At 41.2% G+C, this 21448-nt stretch overlaps 1 protein-coding gene across 1 annotated transcript in view; it reads left to right on the forward strand.

Annotated features, from left to right (window-relative positions):
- LOC137900193 (seizure protein 6 homolog) overlaps positions 1-21037 on the forward strand; it is a 28367-nt gene extending 7330 nt beyond the window's left edge. Inside the window, 13 exon segments of the mRNA XM_068744256.1 lie at positions 2501-2693; positions 8945-9130; positions 9988-10156; positions 10630-10796; positions 10888-11082; positions 11837-11975; positions 17955-18151; positions 18811-19005; positions 19775-19966; positions 20127-20321; positions 20530-20568; positions 20674-20782; positions 20878-21037. Of these exon segments, the coding sequence (XP_068600357.1) occupies positions 2501-2693; positions 8945-9130; positions 9988-10156; positions 10630-10796; positions 10888-11082; positions 11837-11975; positions 17955-18151; positions 18811-19005; positions 19775-19966; positions 20127-20321; positions 20530-20568; positions 20674-20782; positions 20878-21037 (2136 nt within the window).
- Positions 21038-21448: the final 411 nt, after the last annotated feature.

The following is a 21448-nucleotide window of genomic DNA, read 5'->3' on the forward strand; positions in this document are numbered from 1 at the left end:
TCTTGCCTGCAGTCCTCTCATTTTGATTTGGCTAAGGGAAAATATTTTACAGGGAAGAAGTAGAGTTCAACAAGTTCCTCCCCAATGGACAGTTTATTTATTGCAACATTTTAGATTCTCCATTTCATGAGCTTGATTTAAAAAAAAAATACTTAGATTTTCTCCTTGCCACACAACGCCCCCCTCCCTCTGCCAAAAATAAAAGATTTAGATGGCGTCCTTTGATAATCTTGTGTTTGGTGCAGAAGTGTGCTTGGTCAGCCAAATCCCCAGACTCACAAATGTGTTCGCTGAGGTGGAGAATCTATCTAGTAGTTACAATAAGCCTGTGCTCATTACAGTCCAGAGTAAAATGCATGCGTGTACGTAGACATGTGTGTGTGTCTATGTGTGTGCATTGTGTGTTTGACAGTGAGAAAGAAGTCCCTCTGGGCATTTGGCTGTAGCACTGGTGAAGATAAGGTAGTCTGATGTCTCTTGACATGGCCAATGATTCATAACTGAGGCAGGACAGCTGTTGCCGGCTGCAGTGACAGGTCCCAGGGTGGATGACAAATGATAGGGTCCTCTGGGGCCAAACTATCTATCAGTCCAAATGTTCTCTGTCCACTATCTGCTCACCTGTCCTTCATAAGCCTCCCTTGTATATGTAAACCAAGTTTCTATGCTCACACAATCTGTTTGACCTCAATAAATATCAGGATGTGAACCATATGGACGATGGATACAGCAGCATAAACATCTCACGATGCGCGTTTACCAAATCAACAACACAGGTATTATGTGCTATTCATTAAAAAAATATATATATATATTTAAGAGCTGGTTGGCTGAAATATTTGTGAACATGGCTGCAATATCAGGCGCCTCATCCACATGTCAGCTTTACATAATCGTGAAGGCATCTGAAATAAATTAGAGCATAATGATTTGATATTTGAATGAAATTATAATCTCTCATTTTGATCTTTAACTCAGTCTGAATGCCCGAGACAAACAACTTGAAAACATAGCACAAATTTGCTTCCCTGCAGGCTTAACGATCTGAAATGTTTAGATCTTGCCACATGAAAGGTTGTAATGTAATTTTAATGTAATTTAGATGCAATTCCACAAATCTGCATTTTGTTCTAACACTTTGGATGTACATGTATGAATAGGAGCACTGCTGTGCTGCACTGTGAGGTGAATTATGAAGTTATAAGATGAGCATGTGGGATAACCTGATTTACAAAACGTCAAATTCCTCCATATTAACTGAGAGAGAAAAGGCAGAAGAAAAAAAAAACTGTGCCTGAGGTGATGTCATTGCTGTTGCCCTTGAGAAATAGGGATTCTGAAATCATGTGACATTCCTTTTATTACTCACTGTGACACTGTTATCTCCAGCAAAAACTAAATTACTTTAAACTAAAATGAAAATATGACATTTTGTGCTAAAATTAACCGAGGTGACAGAATCTTGAATCCCTGCTGCCTATTCTGGTTTAACGTTTGCTCTGTTTGTCTGAAAACCTCGAGAGTAGTGTTGTGCTATATTCAGGATGCGATTAAAAATCGAATAAATCAAACTGGCTGACCTCATGGATCATTCAGGGAAAGGTCACCTTCACGCTCCACCTCAAAGCGTCCATTAGCCCCTCCACACTCTCATTGTCAGCTCCCGTCAACTGAGTGACAGTTAGTCAACCTGACTAGATTCAGCTTCCTGCCGCTGTGGTGCAAAGTGCTCATCGTACCCACTGTCTCAGCTTTTCCAGGCCATTGCCCAAACACTCCTCACACACAATACCTCAAGGACATGAGTCTGTGGAGGGGAACCCTTTTTTCTGCCTCAAGGGACACCCAAAATCTAAACACATTTTTGTGCAAGGTATATATAAAAATGTCAGCAAGAGTTGCCAATAGCTTTGCGGATGCATTTATCTTTTAGGCTTTTTGCTCATTTCCATTTAGTTTAAGATAAACTGATTATCACAGTGACACAGTGGTACCGGTATTTAAATCTCCACAGGCCGATGTACATTTGGCACTTAGCTTATATTTTACATTTATTTAGTGCTATTTAGTGGATTGGTTTTTAGTTATTAGAAGCAAATTGCTACAATTCAATTAAAACATATTTGTAATAATAACTATGGCCTGCTGTTGGATTAGCTCTTATAGTTCTGTAGGGAATGAATCAGATGTTGCTCCAAAATGTGCCACTCCTCCATTATCCAGGCAGTTTAACTACATTCAATCCTCATGAGGCTTCCGTGCCAGATTTAGCTGCAGATGCTGCTCAAACCTGTGGAAGACATAAAACACTGTTGTCGGAGTGTCTTTTATAGCCGCATGGGGAAGCAGAACAAGGATGAGTTGATCTTCAACAAATCTTATATGGAATGACATTGTACAGTAAATACTTAAAAACACATCTGAAATCCAATAATGGGTTACTAAGCAAATGACTGAACCGAGACTTGCTTGTGATGATGGCATCTCCTCCTTTTTTCAGGTGCTAAATGTGAGCGCGTTGGAGGGCGATCACGTGACGGTGGAGGACACGGGCGGCCGAGAAGCTTTCATCCTCGCCAACGAGTCGGTCTTGATGAGGGGGCTCGTGCTGCGTAGTTGGAGCAACCAGATCTCCATTCGATTCCATAGTGATCAGCAGCAGAATGCTGGATTCATTCTGCTGCAGTACCAAGGTGAGCCGGTGCTATGTTGCAGCAGGTGCCTCTCATGAATTCACGCTGTATGTACTTGCAATGTGTGAGAAGCGATCTAACTTACCTTCTAATCGTGGCGCAGGATTGGGAGGGCATAATCGTCACTGCAGGAACATTTTTCTAAAAACACTTTACATTAAACAGAGGCACCGTCATATCTATTTATGTAAAATGTTCTGTAACATTGACTTTTCACGTTGCTGTAATTTGCAACTTCAAGAAAACTTGTTCATGTACCCCATATCGTTTCACCCTTATCGTCAAGAAGTCCAGCAGTGGAAGTTCACAAGGTTGTCTGTCAGTGGTATAAATATTTAATTAGTTTTGTTCTATTGAATTCCATTGGCCTTCGTGGAGGTTACAGCTTTACAGAATGGCCTGTTAAATCTGGTCAAACAGTAATTACAATAGTGCTTTGCAGCAGTGAGAATCAGTCGGAGATTGTGACTGTAAGTTGGTGAATCTGACGGCTCATAAATCCCTCTCTCGGGCTTGTTTTGTGCGTGACACTGATCTTCCATGTCCCCAACATCGCCTGTTTGTCTTAGCAATCACAAAAAGTGGCCACCAATTACATGCCCCATCGATTTGAGTTGATGGTGGAAGCTGGTAGACAAAGCATTCATTCCACCACATTACAGCTGTACTTTCATCAGCTCCAAAATGAGAGCAGCGATCAAAACAGCGCCGCCGAAGTGGGATAAATCCGCCCATCCCCGTTTGGATGTGTGAATATCGGCGTGTGGTCAGACTGAATGATAACAGCAAGGGGTCAGTCGACAGCACACAAGGGTGTGCGTCGATATAGACAGGCGCCGGCAAATGGTATGAAATATATTGCACTGTCAGTGGATATCAGAAGATATATTTGTCACCATCAGTTCGCTATTCCATCCAAGCATTTTTGATTAATGCAGCTTATAAATGGCGGTAAAGTCAGATGTTTGCTCCTGGGTCAGCATCAAATTTAACACTGGCCTCAAATATAAATACATCTTTAAGATCATATATAGTCTGGACATCTATGAGTAGAAGTCATTCATTGATTATTAATAATAATAATACAAACCAGAATTAAGCTGAAACAAATCCTGGTCATTCAGTTTAAATCATTTTCTAGCTGCTTCTCTTATATTCCAGGATGCTTTATGGCATCAATGGTTATAGATCCATGTAAAACACCCCCACAAAGACAGCCTCCTCTGGGTAATTGCTGCCAGCGATAGCGGTTTATTCATATACTGTATATTTCCTGCAGTGAGATGTCTGAAGTTCCATGTCCACCAAACAACCCATTTGGTGTAGAAGATGAAGTGTCAAATTTATGTACACTAATGAGAAAAAACTGCAGACAGCATTTCCAGAAGACCAGACATATTGGATACACCGTAGATATTTCAATTTGGGCTCCTCTCCTTCGTAAGCACAGAATCACCTTGTCCTTTATAATGGGCTGTGATAAATGTGATTGGACAAGCGTAGAGAAGGAGACAGAGCTGCAGAGAGATGGATCTCCGCTCGGGGTAATTAATATCTGCTACATCGTTGGCTGCACCTCAAATGGCAGACTGATAACCTCAGCAGTGGCTCTGACAACTTGGAACATGATCATAGACGTGTTTAGTTTTGATATGTATAGAATTTGATGTCACAATTTCCTTGCATGTCCTTCTATATTTGGACATTTGAACATGCATCATTTGTATTTCAACAGCAACAATAGAAAAAGCCACCCCACCTAAAATATATTAAGTATAATGCACAAACATACAAAATGAATGTGTCCCTCTTTGAACTCAATCAAAAAGGTAAATAACATCTTCATTACCGGAATAAATATTCCTGCATTCATCCATTCATACCCTAAACACCTAATGTACGAAGTGTGTTTACAGGATGCTCTGCCCAAATGTTAAAATAAAGGTAGGAGTGAACCAGTACAAGATAATTACAACATATATAAATAGAGGATAAAAGATAATTTGCTTGCTCAAATGTTGTGCTTATGAATAATTTCAAGTACTGCCACAACGCCCAATTTACTAACGGCCGCCATTTCTGCCCTCTTTCCCACAGATGATCTTGACTTGTATGATAGAACATAATCAATTGCATCACCAATAGCGTTTATGTTTTACAGGAGTTATTGAGCAGTTAACTAATAAGCCAAGTTCACAGTGATGGCCCGAGGACCTCCGACGCTGACAAGTGATCCAACATTTGTCACAGCCTCGAAGAGGCACCGCCTGCAGTCTGCAGTTATTTCTCTTTAATGAGCTTTATTGAATAGGTTACTGTTAAAATCACATTTTCAACCCAATCACATCCATTTCAATAGCTCATATCCTGGCAGAACGGTGTTTCAAGCTTTCTGCAACTCCACATCTTTGCTAGAGTCAACATTATTATTCGTGATTTATTTCTGTAAAAGACAATGTTTTGGTCCGCAGCCAGAGACTTTGGAAACATTGACAGTCGTACAGCTGGAAACCGATGGACGTCAGCATCAGTGACAAGAGACATAAAGTCATCATAATAGTGTTGCCTGCTTGGAAATGGATCATATTTCCCACACGGGATGTTATTAATTATAAATACAAATGACGAGACTCATTATTTGTGATCTTTTTCTGACATCTTTTTTTATTCCCTGCTAATTCACCTTCTCATAGTCAATTCCACTGTCTTTCTAAAGAAATGTAGAAAACACTTAATTAGTCTCTTAATTGAAATGCCTTTTATTTCTTTGTCCAAACACAGCAGGTGTGGACGTGCTACTGGCTTCTCCGCTGCCTCTGCTTCACCGTCATACTAGAATAAGACTTTTCAATAGGAGCAGCGTATAGGAAAGTGCAAGAGTTACACCATGCGCTCTTTCAGAAAAGTTTTCTTTCATTAAATGACTTCCAAAAGTTTATCTCTGGCAACTTTTGACAGAGGGCTGAGGAAGCCTCAACTTATTATTGAAACCAAAACGCAGATTTGCGATTAAACATTTTGTTGACACAAAATACGTTCAGATAGGTGTGAAAGGCCATGGAGCAGCACAAAACAGGCAGACTTTTTTATTCTAAAAAAGCAGTTGCTCTTGCATGAATAAGAGCGAGGAAATGAAGGTGGAAAGACAGGATGTGTTCCTCTTGAACTCTTGCGTGGAAGAGTAGTGAAATGACAAAAATAAATGGAAAAATATTTATCCCTTGTTTGGATGCCTTATGATGACAAACTGAATGCGACAAGCTGTGCATAAAGACAGCATTTTGAACTTAAATTCTAGTTAAGTCTGACAGGCTTTGATCTATTTTTGCTTCTTTTTTTTATAGATGCTTATTTAAAAATATATATAAAGTACCCTATTCTGAATATATTATCTTTGATAGTGACAGTCTAACAGTTATGCCAGTGATACCTCACATTTTGATCCGTGATGCTCTTCATCTAAATAGTGCATCTTTGAGTTAACTAAGGGAACGCATTGCAGTGACATATCATTTCTATAATTATATATTAGACAGTAGGCAATATCTGTATTATTGTGTACTGACTTATTTATGCATGGCTGAAATGTAATCGCACGAATTGTTTGAATTAGAACTTCATCATTCAGAGAATTCCACTTTTTGCTTTGCAGTAAATCTTTTTTCTGCATGTCCAGCAGAATATCAAATGCAATCTGAAATCCCATACTGCACACTGGTCGTGTTGTGGAATATCTGTGTCACACCAATGCAATCATTTCCTCTGTTCTACAAGGAAACACTAAATACATAAGTGTCCCATTTGTTTGCTGTAGCCTCACGGTGCGTCAGCTAATCTTCCTGGCTGTCTGCATTGTGGATCTATTATTTGTAATGGCAAAACAATCAGACTTTATGGCCCAGCACCACATCTAGTGGAATGGAGGCACCACGTAATTTAATACTTCAGGAATTGGCTCCACAAATTTTTGCCTCTGGCTCTCCCACTGCATGCTCAATAGGGATGTAAATGCTGCCATGATAATGGCAATAACTAGGTTCATTGGAGCCAGTGATAAACTATGAATGGAATGGATGACCCAGGGGCAGTATACCTCGCCCCTGTGGCTCACTGATTTACTGCAGAAGAAAGGCCCTTTTCATTATGGGAGAAACCACTAGCTTGTGTAGAAGAAAAAAACGGCCGGTAGATTAAAACATAGTAGAGGAGGGCAGTTTCACGAGCCTTTATGGCCATTTTGCATTTAGGCATAATGTTTCCCAGTGAGTTAGAGTGCAAAGATTGATAGAATAATATTTTTGAATACCCAATTTAGCCTCGAGGTAATGCCAGTAACATCACTTAAGTGTTCTACATTTGCAAATGATTGGCTACATAGAAGCAGTTCAAATTCACCCTGCTGCAGAGCTTCTAATATATTTTGCGCTGTTTAAACTCCACTTACTCATTGTCGTTGCACGCAAAAAACCAAATACATAATTTCCCTGCCTATCAAATGTCATTGGCTTCTGCTTTAAATGCACGATGCCAAAAGAAAAGGTCTTTGGTTGTTTCATTATAGGGCCTGTGTCAAAATCACTCAATAGTTCCGTACTTGATAAAGACAATTTAGACTTGATCGGCGTGTAAAAAAAAAAACACTTTAACATTATGTTATGGGTTTTGGAACAGAAATAAACACATTATTGTATGTTGAAAATAAGATAAATGAATAAACAAGGAGGTAAATTTCTATTGGCATGCTCCCGCCAAAACAGCATTTCAATTACGCAGCTGAAAATAGCTGTGGTCCACTTGCTATTTCTGGTAACACACTGAATTACATTAACATAATATGAGATTAAGGTGTTTACATTACTTGATTATTATCATAATTGCTTTTGCAAATAGAATCCTCATGGACAGGTGTTCCAGAATGGCTGTTTCCCTTGTTGTTCACTCCTTCCAATTAACTCCTTTTTAGGATTTGAATGCACCCCATTAAGCCCAAACATGACTTCAACAGTTTGAGCAAAGTTGTTTTAAAAAAGGGGGTTTCTGTTATATTGCAGGGTATAGCATCAAAGTGCTTTTTTGCAACACGAGCTCTTAGTGGATCCAATTATGTTGCTTGTTTTGTTGTTACATTTCCAAAAGTTTTAAAGTTTTAGTCTGGTCATTAAAGTGCCAATGCTAATGAGGTAGAACAGTGTGGTTATTAGACAGCAGAAGGTTGTTTAATAGCTTTCATTACAGACTCGGTTAGCTCACTCCATTATCCATGTGAACCCTATCCCATCCTACACCATTCATTTAAAAACAGGGACAGACTAACAATGCAAAGCCAGTCCAGGAACATTGATCTTACCCTGCTGGAATCACGACTCTCTGACAAACACTACAGAGGCAATTCTTCTTCCAGCTATCACATTACAGGCCCACTATGATGCTCACCTAATCAGCAGCAGTTCCATTTGTCAAAGTATTTGCAGCGGCTCTACACCTCATCTCATAGCTCACCACGTTCATTACTGTATTGCTGCAAACATCTCTCTGTACATCTGCATACATGCGTGAACTGGTAAATTACAATTAATGAACAGAGTGAGCGCCTATATGCACAAGCTTGAATGTTTGTTGTGGAGAATGTATAAATGTTAGAGAAGCAGGAAGACATTGAGACATTGCACCTGATTAATATGCGCAAATGATTGGAAAAACAATTGGTTCCCCCTCCTTTCTGTCTAAATGTCTTTTTTGTGCTCGGTTGTGGGTTGGAAGAGTGACAACATTGTCAACAATGCAACACAACAGCATGGGGTAAACACAATGCAGGACACAAAGGAGCCTGTTAACATTATTGGCTGTTGGTTTTGGCAAGAATTTGGCTTTTCTTCACAATGAAACATTGAGTTCTTGGCAAATTTAGCATCTAACAAAAACAAACAAACAAAAAACTCACTTGAGAACGGTGACAGAGTCAGATTTTCAATAACGAGTTTCATTATTAAGACATGCATAGGTCTAATTAATTAGCTTTTCATTATAGAACCAATGATTACGAATTAATAACAATTGTGTGATATAATTGAATGATGATCTGCGATGAACTGGAGGCTTGTCCAGGGTGTATCCCGCCTCTCGCCCGTTGACTGCTGGGCCAGGTTCCAGCACGGCGCGTGACCCGGTGACCCGGTATTTTTGCTAAATATCACAAGTAATTTTGCTCTTACGCTTCATTTATCATGTATCTTGTATCTTTCTCTCTCCAGCTTTTGTTCTGAGCTGCACCTTCCCCAAAGAGCCTGCCGGAGGGGAAGTTTCCGTAACGCACCTCCACTCCGGCGGAGAAGCCTTCTTTCACTGCTTCACCGGCTACAAGTTGCAAGGCCCCACAATGCTCACGTGCCGCAACGCGACCACCCCTTACTGGAGTGGAAAGGAGCCCACGTGTGTGGGTAAGACAAATGTTCCTCAGCTTCCGGTCATCGGAGCAGTTCAGGGCGAAGAGGTGATGCTTACTGAAATGTAATAATCGAGCAAAATGCAATTTTTCCAGATTCAATATCTATAGAGTCTTAAAAACCTTTGGTTAATTGGAAAAATTGCTTCCTAGCTTGACATTCTTTTTTATTTTTGTACTCAATACACCAGGTGACTGGGGGCCATTCCTCTGAATCAAATTGCATTTCCAATTAACTTTGTCAAAATGTTTTCCAACAGACTGATTTGAAAGAAGCAGATTTCACAAATAAAATTAGGAACACAGAAAAAAAAAAAGAAAAAAAACCCTGCATGGAAATTGTCATTTTCTCTTCAGAATACAAGTGATTTTTTCATTATTTTCACTTTGTTCTTTCCCATTGTTTAGAATGGTTCACATCAGAGTCCAAATGAGTGTTTGCATGTGATTAGCAGGAAGCTATAATTTTTTGAGACTGGGCAACACAAGGCCCGTGGACCTTGCTGCCGTGATTAGAACTGAGCCACACGACTGTCCTTCTCCTCCTGGTGAAGGCTCGTCTCCCACTTCCATTCTTTCTCTGTGCTGCCTGCAGCTGCTCTGCCCTGATAGTGTTAGCGCTGCTGTTTTACTGTTCTCTGTACAAGTCCATCACACGCTGTCACACAGTTTCAGACCCAGGTGAGTCGCCTACCGTTGTCAAAAGTCTGCTGGATACTGGTTTAATTTATAGCCAGACATGGACTTTTCACAACAGCGCTCTTCCTGTTATAGTTGGTGTCTTTGCCATCTTCATGCAGTCTTCCCCTCCAACTATTTGTCTGCTTCTTGTCTCTTTTTGCTCACGCGCAGCATCCTGCGGGGGAATGATAAAAAATGCCACCTATGGTCGGATTGTCTCCCCCGGTTTTCCTGGCAACTACAGCAACAATTTGACGTGCCACTGGGTCCTGGAGGCCCCCGAAGGCCACAAACTCCATATTCACTTTGAGAAGGTGGCTCTGGCAGAGGACGATGACAGGTGGTGCATGCATGCTGATAAAATGAAAGCTTTGAGAGTGAGAGTGAATAGTAACTACGTGCAAATTTGCATGTTAAGGCTGAACGCTTTAAACTCATTTTGTGAATAACACCGTATCACCATTTAAAAATCCTCAAAGGCTATAAATAACCAAAATCTTTAGGGAGCGCCAGATGCATTTGATAGGACCTTTTATCTTTATTATCCTTTATCATCAAGCGACTGAATTGAAGGGCCTACAGAGGGTAGGAAACAGCAGTTGCATATCGGCTATTGTCACACATGGTCGTCCGCCTCATTACAGAGTGGTGTAAAATGTTATCGCAAAACTATTATAACAAAGACAGGAACAGTTTGCACATCTGAGAAAAGCTCGTAGCATCTTCTTTTATGCTTCTCTTACATTTCAAGCCCCACTTTCATGTATTTTTTTTATCTATTTTTGCTTCTCTTTGTCTGCGTGTGATTTCCAGGCTCCTAATCAAGGATGGCAACAACATAGACTCTCCAGCTGTGTACGACTCCTATGAGGTGGAGTATTTGCCCAATGAAGGTGTGGTCGGCACCGGACGTCACTTGTTTGTAGAGTTCACCACAGACGGGACACTGACCTCCACCGGTGCAGCCATCAGATATGAAGGCAGGTTGATCGTGCATTTTCTAACAGCATACTGTGACTGCTGACCTTTCTGATGACAGATTTATTTTTTTTGTTCGTTTTGTGCCCACAGCTTTTGCGAAAGGCATGTGTTACGAACCCTTCGTGAAGTACGGCAACTTCAGCGGCACCGACTCCACCTACGGTCTGGGGGCTGTTGTTGAATTCTCGTGTGACCCCGGCTACACACTGGAGCAAGGCTCTGTGGTGATTGAATGTGTGGATGCACAAAGCCCACAGTGGAATGAGACTGAGCCGGCTTGCAGGGGTGAGTCGACAGATTCCATTCCGCTTGGGTAATTGGGTGACATTAAATGTTTTATTTATTTATTCTTTTAGAAAAAAGTGCCTCCAATGGAGCGCGACTTGGACTTAACGAACCGAGATGTTTATTGGAGTTTTTTTAATCTTTTTTTACTCAAATATTAAAGACCACTGGTAGTCATCTCCCTAAGCTGCTTTCCTCTGATCCATGATAAATTCTTATACTTCTAACAATGGCTTACTTCAACATAGGCTGTGTGTGCTTGCAGGGCAAATTTTAGAAGCACTTAAGATTTAAAGTCATACATTAATTTGCCTGAAATGAACACTGCCGTGTTAAATACTGCGGCTGTGCTCCAGCCCTTCCCTTATTTTCTCTTTCACTCTTTCCACACTGCACGCTGACCTCAGACCTGCTCTCTGATGCCTGTGTGGTCATTCTGCCACACAGTGAAATTGAAAAATTCTCAGTAAAGCTGGGTAGGACAGAATCTAATTTCTGCTCCTGTGAATCATGGTCACCAAGAAGTTTGATGGTAGTATGCCATTTTACAAGGTTCACCAGGGGCCTGCAAACTCAATTTCAACTGTCTTTTATTCCCATTAAAGCATATACGATATTAGGAATAAGACACATAACCCAAAGTGTTACCTGAAAATAATTTATTTTTGTCAGGTTTATGTTAAAATGGTTGTGATTGCAACTCGAGATGCATTTTGAAAACATCTATTTGTGTCTCTGTGTTTGTCCGTCGCAGCCGTGTGCAGCGGGGAGATCACGGACTCCGCCGGCGTGGTCTTGTCTCCTAACTGGCCCGAGGCCTATGACAAAGGGCAGGACTGCATCTGGGGTATTCACGTGGAAGAGGACAAGAGGATCATGCTTGATATCCAAGTGTAAGAATCTGTGCTCCTGTCTGAAGATGGAAACTCAAAGAGAAAGATCAGATTGGCCTCGACATCGTAAACACTTCATCTCCAGACACCAAACACGTAGACGCGCCATGGCATGCGCACAGGGAAGGGTTACTCTGGCTGCAGCCACTAATTAGATTTTTTTTTTTCCTCATCCACAACATTAAGAATTCTGTGTTGCTTCCAGCTCGCTCTCTGACCAGATTAGCCAGTAAGCCTCGCTGCTTCCACTTCCCTGGTGTGTGTCTCAGAGTTGGCTTTGAAATGAATATGCTCTGGCAGTGCACTACTATGAGCCACTTATCCTGTCTTCCCAACTGTAATTCAACACACAAACACACAGATGTCATCATCACAGATACACACGCGCACAGCAAGCTCTTTTTCTTCTCCATGCACTACTGCTACTGTACAAAAACACCACACACACACACACACCTACGCACACTTCTATGCTTTCTCATCCAAAGTAGTGCTAGTAACTGACGTGTAATTGATTGCATTGCGCAGTTTTCTTCGTGTTTCACTAAATGATTTCTTTCAAATAAAAAAAAACACAGACACACACACACACAACAGCCAAAATATCTGAATCTTTGTCTGCTTATCTTTTATGGATTCAGCTGTTTGCCTCATTTGAGGGAACCTCACAATATTCCATCAACATGGGATCCTGGAGAAAGCTCAAAAAGTAGCAGCATAATTGATTTCCGTTAGTGCTTGAAGCACTTGCACACAAGAGGGTGCAGTGATGTTCAAATTAAACCAGTGGGAATACCTCCTGCGGTTGGAGAAAAATAGAGTTACTGACAAATCTCCAGCAGAGGCTACTGGCTACTGGGCACAGTGGTCTCCTGTACATGCAGGCGTCGGCACCCTTCAGTTTCTGTATGGGCTTTTTCGTGCTCGCTGCAATGAGCTACGCTCCCTGTACTGGAAGTTTCGTCGGAGCTGTGTCCATAGATTCACACTGACACAAAATCTATTTTAAAGTTGTTTTAGAATTATTCAACATTATACTTAGGGCTGTCCGCTTGTGATCTGGTCTCCCAGGACCGATGTCAGTACCAGGTGTAATGATACCAGGATGGGGGTGGGGATGGGGGGGCAGATATCTCCATAAATTACTTAAGGTTGTGGCGGAGCAGCAGCTCCATCCACAATAATCAATTTCAAGCTTCTGGAATTGTTTTTGCTCTTACTTTATGAAAGAATTTGACATTTTTGTTGTTCATTTATAATTTTCCTAGCTGTGCTAATTGCTCCTGCTCAAGGCAGGATCCTTCTTGCCTCATCTCTTTGGATTTCTCTCTCTAAAGAATGCTGTTAGCACAATATTACGTTCTCCACCTTACAACTTGAGTTAGTGGGCAGTCTTTCCATGTGGCCCATGACATATTTGTATGTGCGCTGTAAAAAATTGTTCTGTTCTACGGAAGAGAACAGCTCAGACCTCCTCCAACACCCCTGTCACTCAAATCCGATCCATCCCCCCACACAGAAAAAGCTGTTGACAACTTTACCGTGTGTACAAAATGACAAACAGACAAACATGAATGATCACATAATCCCTTTAAGCTCTTGTTGGTGGAGATAAAATAATAAAGAAAATTATTTAGAAGTAAAAAATAATGTTAACATGCAAATCAACAAAAAGAAAAACCATTCTATTGTAGTTTAAAAAATGCAATACAGTACATTTAAATATATCCCATGGCAAGTTTTAAATTCATGTATTCATTAGATTCTGAATTATCTAAAATTGAGACCTTTTACAGCCAACAGAATGTTGGACCAAAGCATGGATATTTGCTACACCAGCTCAGCTTTGTATTCCGCTGCCTCTATCAAGCTTGCATCCACTGAGATTAGCCACAATAACCCATCAAAAATGAAATAATAGCATTACAGGACACCAATAATTTACACAATGTGAATAACGCACCGGGGTTTTTGCTGCACTATATATGTCTCCCTGTTGTTCAGCTGAAGTCTCAGGGATGTCTGATGTTGCAGGTACACCAGTGCGCTCTCGCATGTTTTTACCCAATGCAGAGGTGCAAGTTTGATTTGAGAAAAACAAATCTATCTTTCTAGAATAAATTCCCCCGGCCTTAAGCGTGGTTTAACCCAAGCCTTGGTCCTTATAAATATATGGTGCCGTGGCCAGTTCTGATGTATAATAAAAACACACATCTCCTCTGATCCCTACACACCCTACCATTACCCTCATGTCTGGCCTGTTCAATTTGAGAGTGGCATTCCAGAAGGCTAGGTCAACATATAATTAACGTGAAAGTGTGTATGTGTGCACGTGTTTTGCCTGTCGAAGTGACAAAAGGCTTTTGTTGATGAGAGCTGTCTCATTATAAGGTGGGCACACACTTGCTCACATTAATGAGAATGTTTTCTGTGTTATCATTCATCGCTGTGCCTGTGCTGGCAATTACAGACAGCAGTGTGCATAATGAGGACTGATTAATTAATTTAGGCCAAACAGGAGGGCTGGCTCTTAGCTAATTATCATAGAGCATGTTTGAGCAAGTGCAGGAAACAAGAGGTAGTAACATCGGATTTCTGCACCTGTGGAATATAGTTAGATAGATGATTCAGGTGTAGATGTTACGGGGGGGGGGGGGGGGGGCGCTTTATGTGTCACCACCGCGAAGAAATCTGTTTTACTGTAGTTATTATGTCAGCATCAATTTACTGTCAGGACTCAGATTTGTTTCTACATTACTTACTTTGGTAATAGAGCCCTCTAGTGGTGATTTTGATCATTAAACGTCATCCGCAGGTCCTCTTTTGCTGGGATTATGCTGGGGCTTGAGAACTCAAATTTATTTTTATTTGAGAAAAAAAGTCCACATTTAAAAGGTCAACTATTCAGTTAGAGATTTTCTGGGCTGCTAAGGCTTTCCTTGACAGGTCAATGAAGGTGACAAAGTGCCTAGACTAGGGTTTAAAAAAACGTGACTGCCATCCCTTCGTATGCAGGATGGAGCAGGTGCCATCGGTATGCAGAAATTCCATGAGCTTATTTTTCAAACAGACCCAAGCCACATTGGCAGAGGAGATAATATATAATCAAATAAGTCAGCTCAAAATAAGTATTGAGCTTTTTGAAAAAAAACAATCCTGGGTGTTCATTTCAGCTCTTTACTCTGAGAATCATCTCATTTTCAAGTCAGTCTAACTTCTGGCTTTGGGTTTGTGGTTCATATCATCTTAATATTTGAGGCTCTGTCCAATTACAGACCGTATTAGATGTAAAATAATTCAGTGAGTGAGTTGATTGTTCACCAATATTGTCTGCACATTTTAGACTCTTACACCATCGTGCATCATACAGTGACAGATTTAAAGTCTTTGCAAGTCAAGTTTTCACAAGAACAAATAGTTAACTATGCTGAAAATATGATATATCCCAGATGATGCAAAAAAAAACAACAGTTATTTTATGTCAAAATAATACTAAAATAATGAAGGGAACGGAAGCAGTGAAGACAGAGAGAAGACATTTTTAAGGAGACTTTCCTGTCTAAAGGAGAAACCATTAAACGAGTCTGGAGGGATGACATTCAGGTGAACTGATCGCCAGGTTACTGCAGAGCAGGCATCCGAGCGACCTGCGGCGAGTCTAGACTGAGGACACGGCAGGTTTGTCATTCCATCTTGTCTCCAGGATTTTGAGAACACCTCAGCCTCTGCATGCATTGAATGAATGGATGCAAATTCAAAAGTATGGTCAACAGCAGCATTCCTGATGAGTTAGGATGACAGGGGAGACTATTAGGAAGAGACATACAAGCACAGTCTCAAATTGCTAAGGCTGTTGACTATAAATCAAAATGATTGCTGTTGCTTGTGAAATGCCATCGATCAATTTTCGTTCCAAGGAAGAAGCTCCATCGTGTAAAGCTGATTTAGAAGAGCATATCAGTTGCATGTCTCAGGCCGGAAACAGGATGCAGCTTTTATTGTGACCTCAGCACAAAGTGTGAAGAGACATTTTGAATTCTCTCCGTGATGAAGATGAAACGGAGAAACAAAAGCTCAATCTTGATCAATCTCTGGCTTCTTTGAGATAAACAGGTATTCCTATCGAGTGCAGAAACAAGTCTGCGGTATAACGGTTATCAGGCAGCAATAGAGATGAAAAAACTTGCTGTTGAGCTTTGTCATTACACCAGATTAGAGGAACAACCAAAAGATTACAGGCATTCCCATTGATAAGAACACAATTGTCAAATGCACTACAGTAAAAGCAGTGAGAGGAAGAACAGCCTGATCTCTATGGTAGCTAATCCAGTGCAGAATGTATGCAAATGGGATTATGTGTTGTTGAACAATGACATGCAGACGTTGGAGATAATCACATGGTAAAATGGCTGAGTGACAGACAATCCCTGCCGTGAATGCAGGAAGCTGCAGACACGGCTTTTAATGATGTTCACGTTTTTATTACAGCTATCATTGTGGTTTGTAATTCCTGTCTTTTCTGTCCAAAGTTGCCAAACCCTAACCCCAACTGTTTCACTCCGACTGCCGCAGTTTGAATCTGTGATCTGTGACCATTTAAGATGGAGGAATCTGATGAAGACGAGTGACTGCTGACAGTCATCTTTAAACAGGGAGGATTCCAATCTGGATGAATAAAGTTCCAGAGTGTGCATTTCACTGACATTAACTGCTGCTTGTTTTCTACTCTGAAGTGATGAGGAGGTTGTACATGAGGGATTGAAGAGAGGTCGCTTGCTCCCTCGCATCGCCAGGCAGCACTGCCGATAGCAGATAATAACGACTACTACCGTTCATTCAGATGCTTTTGTTGAGTTCCATCATGGCAATGCAGGTGAAATAGTGGCCATGTCTCCGTGTGTTTTCCCTGTGATGAATTTGTATCTAATCCAGGAATTACCTTCCCCTCACTCAGAGTCAACTAGAATTACCTCAAATCCTTCCACGACTTTTACGCAGGATGCGGAATTTCGGAAAAAGAATGGATGTCAACAAGTCACAGAGCTGCAATTTTTTACAGTCATTTTTATTATATTTTGTTTTCATTTATATTTATTATTATTATTATTATTATTATTATTATTATTATCTGTTTCTTGAAACTAGTTTTCTCCTCTTACCAATGGCCTTCATGAGGTGCAGCGTTGGCTTGCTTTTAACATTAACTTCTGTTCAGCAGAGTTTTTGTGAACGTTACTGGTACTTCGAAAATAATGATCCAGCCAATCTGCAGTGCTTTTTGGACACACTTTGCTTAAGGCGCAAACTGTAAAAAAAAAAAAGAAAGAGAGAACAAAAAGCAGCCGGTTTCCCCTGACATTTTGCCTGAATAAATGTCAAGCTTTACTGATGGTCTATATAGGGGGGGCAAGGACGTCAGAATCTACAAATGAAAAGGTTAATGCATTCTCAAGGTAATCGCTGACACCAGAGAGTGCACTGCGCAGTGTATCAGCTGCCTGATATTTAATTCTGTGTCACGGGGTTCTGGGCTACATTTGAATGTTTAGATTCTGTTTTAGAAAATTATTAATCTCTGGCCTTTGGTGTTTTTTTTTTTTATCATCAGTAGTCTGGTTGACGTGTATTTCATCTTTTTTTTTTGATGATGTGTTAATGTGAAGATCTTTTTTTTAGCATTATCCCTCATGCATTTGCAAATGTAGACTAGCAGTGTGTGTTTATGTGTGAGTGTGTGTGGCGGGGCATCATGCATTATTTAGTGTTTATTTCAGATCAAATCCATCCAATATAAACAGAATCAATATTCCGCAAGCTTTGCCAAGTTGCCTTGTGTTATAATACAATTATTTCATCAAGTAGATGGAAAAATGCACAAACAGCACATAACTACAGATGTGGGATATTCTGTGTAGCTGCAAACATATGATTGTCGACAATGTGAGTTGGACATGTAAGCACATTTTGTGTGTGTTCTAGTCTCCATGTTGGCAAAAATGATCTGCTGACCTTCTACGACGGCGATGACCTGACAGCGAACATCCTGGGACAATACAGCGGCACGCGGACGCACTTCAAGCTCTACACCTCCATCGCTGATGTTACCATTCAGTTTCAGTCAGATCCCGCCACAAATATCTACGGCTACAACAACGGCTTCGTCGTCCACTTCTTTGGTAAGACCTCATGTGATTCAATTAGCAACGCATTTTATTCTCTGTTTTAATTTTAAAGCTTTATTGCTGAGATTCACAAGGCAAGACAGTCGAGGCAGATGGTAGCACGGAATATGGGAAGGGAGCTCTTACTGGAACCCGGCAGGTTACCAATTAGGGAAAAACTATCTATTTATTCCTCTGTCTCTTTCCCTCTTTTTATATCTGTGGCTCTGTCTGACTTCTGGCTTATCTCATGTGTACAGGATTTGATGATAAACACAGACTCGCAATAATGGGGTGCACAGGTTACACATCAGTTGATTTTACCCAGTGTTTTTGCCCACGTGCATTGCAGTTTGGGAACCGTGTATCGACTGGTGCCAAACAACATGCTGCTCACTTCCCAGTAAACATCACAAGCCTCTATTTACACTCTTACTCCAGACTGCTGCTGCTTAGGGGGATCACAGAACACACACTTTTACAGTTGTGTTCATTCTCTGCAGAAGAAGATGCTGCATAATAATGTTGTAATGTAACAAATACCTTGATCTGTCCCTTTAGAAACTTGATCCCATATAGAGAATGAAAATTCATGTTGAACGTTCCTCATGAATAGAGTATCCATGATTAGAACTTTCTCATATATCATCCCGTCTTCTATCATCCGCCACCAGAGGTGCCAAGAAATGACACCTGCTCCGAGCTGCCCGAGATCGCCAATGGCTGGAAGAGCACGTCTCACCCCGACCTCATCCACGGCACCATCATCACCTACCAGTGCTACCCTGGCTATGAGCTGGTGGGGTCGGAGATCGTCATGTGTCAGTGGGATCTCACTTGGAGCGCTGATATACCGAGATGCGAGGAAGGTACGATACATTTCTTGTGTGTGTGTGTAGATGGAGCGAGACTGACCTCACCTCTGAGAATCGATGTCATAGTGAGGTGACTACGTAATAAGAAAATCTATTTTAGTTTACTCATGTAATGAAACCCACGAGACTGACGGAACATCATCAAAGTGATGCTTACTCAGGGCATGCGTCATTTCAAAGAAACTCTCTGCTGCAGCCAAGCCTTTTTTTTAATCCTTTTCACTGGTTGACTTGGTCTTACCGCTGACCCCGATTACTAGCAGAGGATGAAATAAAGTGCATCCTCGGGCTTTGGATAGCGCTTGTTCTGCATCGTTGACCAAATGACAGAAGAATCTGTTATGCAGCTTGGGTCCACATTGGCAAAAGATGACAAATTCCCAACTCAAAAAAAAAGAAAAGTGTTTGAGGCTGGTGACTAAGACCAGTTTGGCTGCTGCTAACACAACACGCCTGAACATGCAAGGGAAGTATCACGTACAATCTGAGTAGTGTGAACGCCAGGTTTTGGCAAGGCGGAAAGATGTGGGCTGAAAAAGACGATTCTTCATTTTGATGCCTTTTTGGAGTGTCCACATTTTTTTTTTATAACTGCACAGTTAATGTACCTGTGCTTAAACTACTCATTTATATGTATTTATACTCTGAAATAAATATCTCAATGACTGTTATTATGTTAGACATATCCCCTCCCGCCTCTGCCTCTGTTAATGGCAAGAATGGCAAATAATCCTCGTCCATCATTCGTTTTTTTGTGCACCAGTCAGGACATGTCAGGACCCTGGTAAAGTGGAGCACAGTCGTAAGGTGCAGACGGGCAGCCGCTTCAGCGTCGGCTCGACTGTGCAGTTCATCTGTAACAAAGGCTACGTCCTGTCTGGCAACAGCCTCCTCACCTGCTACAACCGAGATTCAGCGACACCCAAGTGGAGCGAGAGGCTACCCAAGTGTGTCCGTGAGTCACCAGCAACAAACTGTCCCAGGGACACGTTGATAGTTTCATGACATTCAAATTACAGTCTATTTTGCCATTTCTATTGCCTTTATCTATTTCTACTGTTAAAAATGATATGTGAAACAAATTTAAATGTTTATTTTTAACCCTTTCCTCTCAGCGGAAAAGTACGAGCCCTGCAGGAACCCTGGCGCCGCCTCCACCAGTGTTCAGAGCTCTGAAAAAGCTTTTTACCAAGCAGGAGAGACGCTGGCCTTCTCATGCCATTCAGGCTACGAGCTGCAGGGCGTGGGCACCATCCACTGTATTCCTGGACACCCGTCCCAGTGGAACAGCACCCCACCTGCATGCAGAGGTAAATCATGCCAACACACTGAAGCGAACCCTTCAGTTTTCACTGTTCTCCGTTTGAAACGCTCAACATTTGGAACTACAGAAATAGATATTTTGATGATTGTGTTGCTTTTTGCAAAGCCTTTGCACCCATTTTGTAAGTGTAATGCAAAGTGTGGTCACACAACTCTGTTCTAAGTACTCACTAAACTTCAATCATGTCTTTGTAGCATCCTCAACCACATCTGTGAATGAGCGCAGGCTAGATGGTGAGGCATGTCTTGAAACCCTGCAATAGCAGTGTATTGATATTTTTCTCTTGTGCGTGTTTCACATAAATAACTCATTTTGGTGTGTTGTTTTGTTTCTTCTAGTTGTAAATATGGATTATAGCATGGAAGAAACCAACATTGTCCTTGCAGTTTTAATTCCAACTGCAATTATCTTGATGATTTTCCTTGGGATTTACATCTTCTTTGCAAAGTAAGCAATACCTTAGAGGTGTATTTAGCTCATCTGGATTCATGATCAAAGGAGTCTTTACAGGATGTTTCCGTTTTTCACTGCTCTTTACTCAGATTCCAAGGGAAGTCAATCAGAATGCCAACATCCTTGCCGCCGTACGACAACATGACCGAAGAGTCAGCCTTCGACAACCCGGTATACGAGAGCGGAGTAAGTACAGATGTCATGCGCATGCGAGACGTGGATTCACAGAACACCAGTGTGCTGTCGTGATCCCTTCCCATCTGGCTGCCAAACCCGCTGTCATCGCATGTTTCACCAGCAGAGGGCGCCCGCCCACTTCATGTCACATCGCCGCATGGTGAACAGCAGAGGATGCTGCACATAAGAACATAAAAGAAAGGGCCCTTTCCTTCACTCCTTCACTCTGCACGGCGTTGCCACTTTCAGTCATGGATTGCCTTGTGTTGGTCCAACTCTGCCCTATTTCAAATCATGTCATCATCCATCAAAAACATGTTGCTCATTTTAAATAGACGACTTCTGTTCATCAAAAGTTGTGACTTCAGGATCAACATACGCTTCATTATTTTCTACAGGGTTGATTGATCGTCATAATTTCACTATGATAAAATTTTACAATGACTTTAATTTGACCTCTGACTCATTTCATCATGTAGCCAT

Source organism: Brachionichthys hirsutus, chromosome 10 (assembly GCF_040956055.1).
Source record: "Brachionichthys hirsutus isolate HB-005 chromosome 10, CSIRO-AGI_Bhir_v1, whole genome shotgun sequence".
Lineage (NCBI taxonomy): Eukaryota > Metazoa > Chordata > Actinopteri > Lophiiformes > Brachionichthyidae > Brachionichthys > Brachionichthys hirsutus.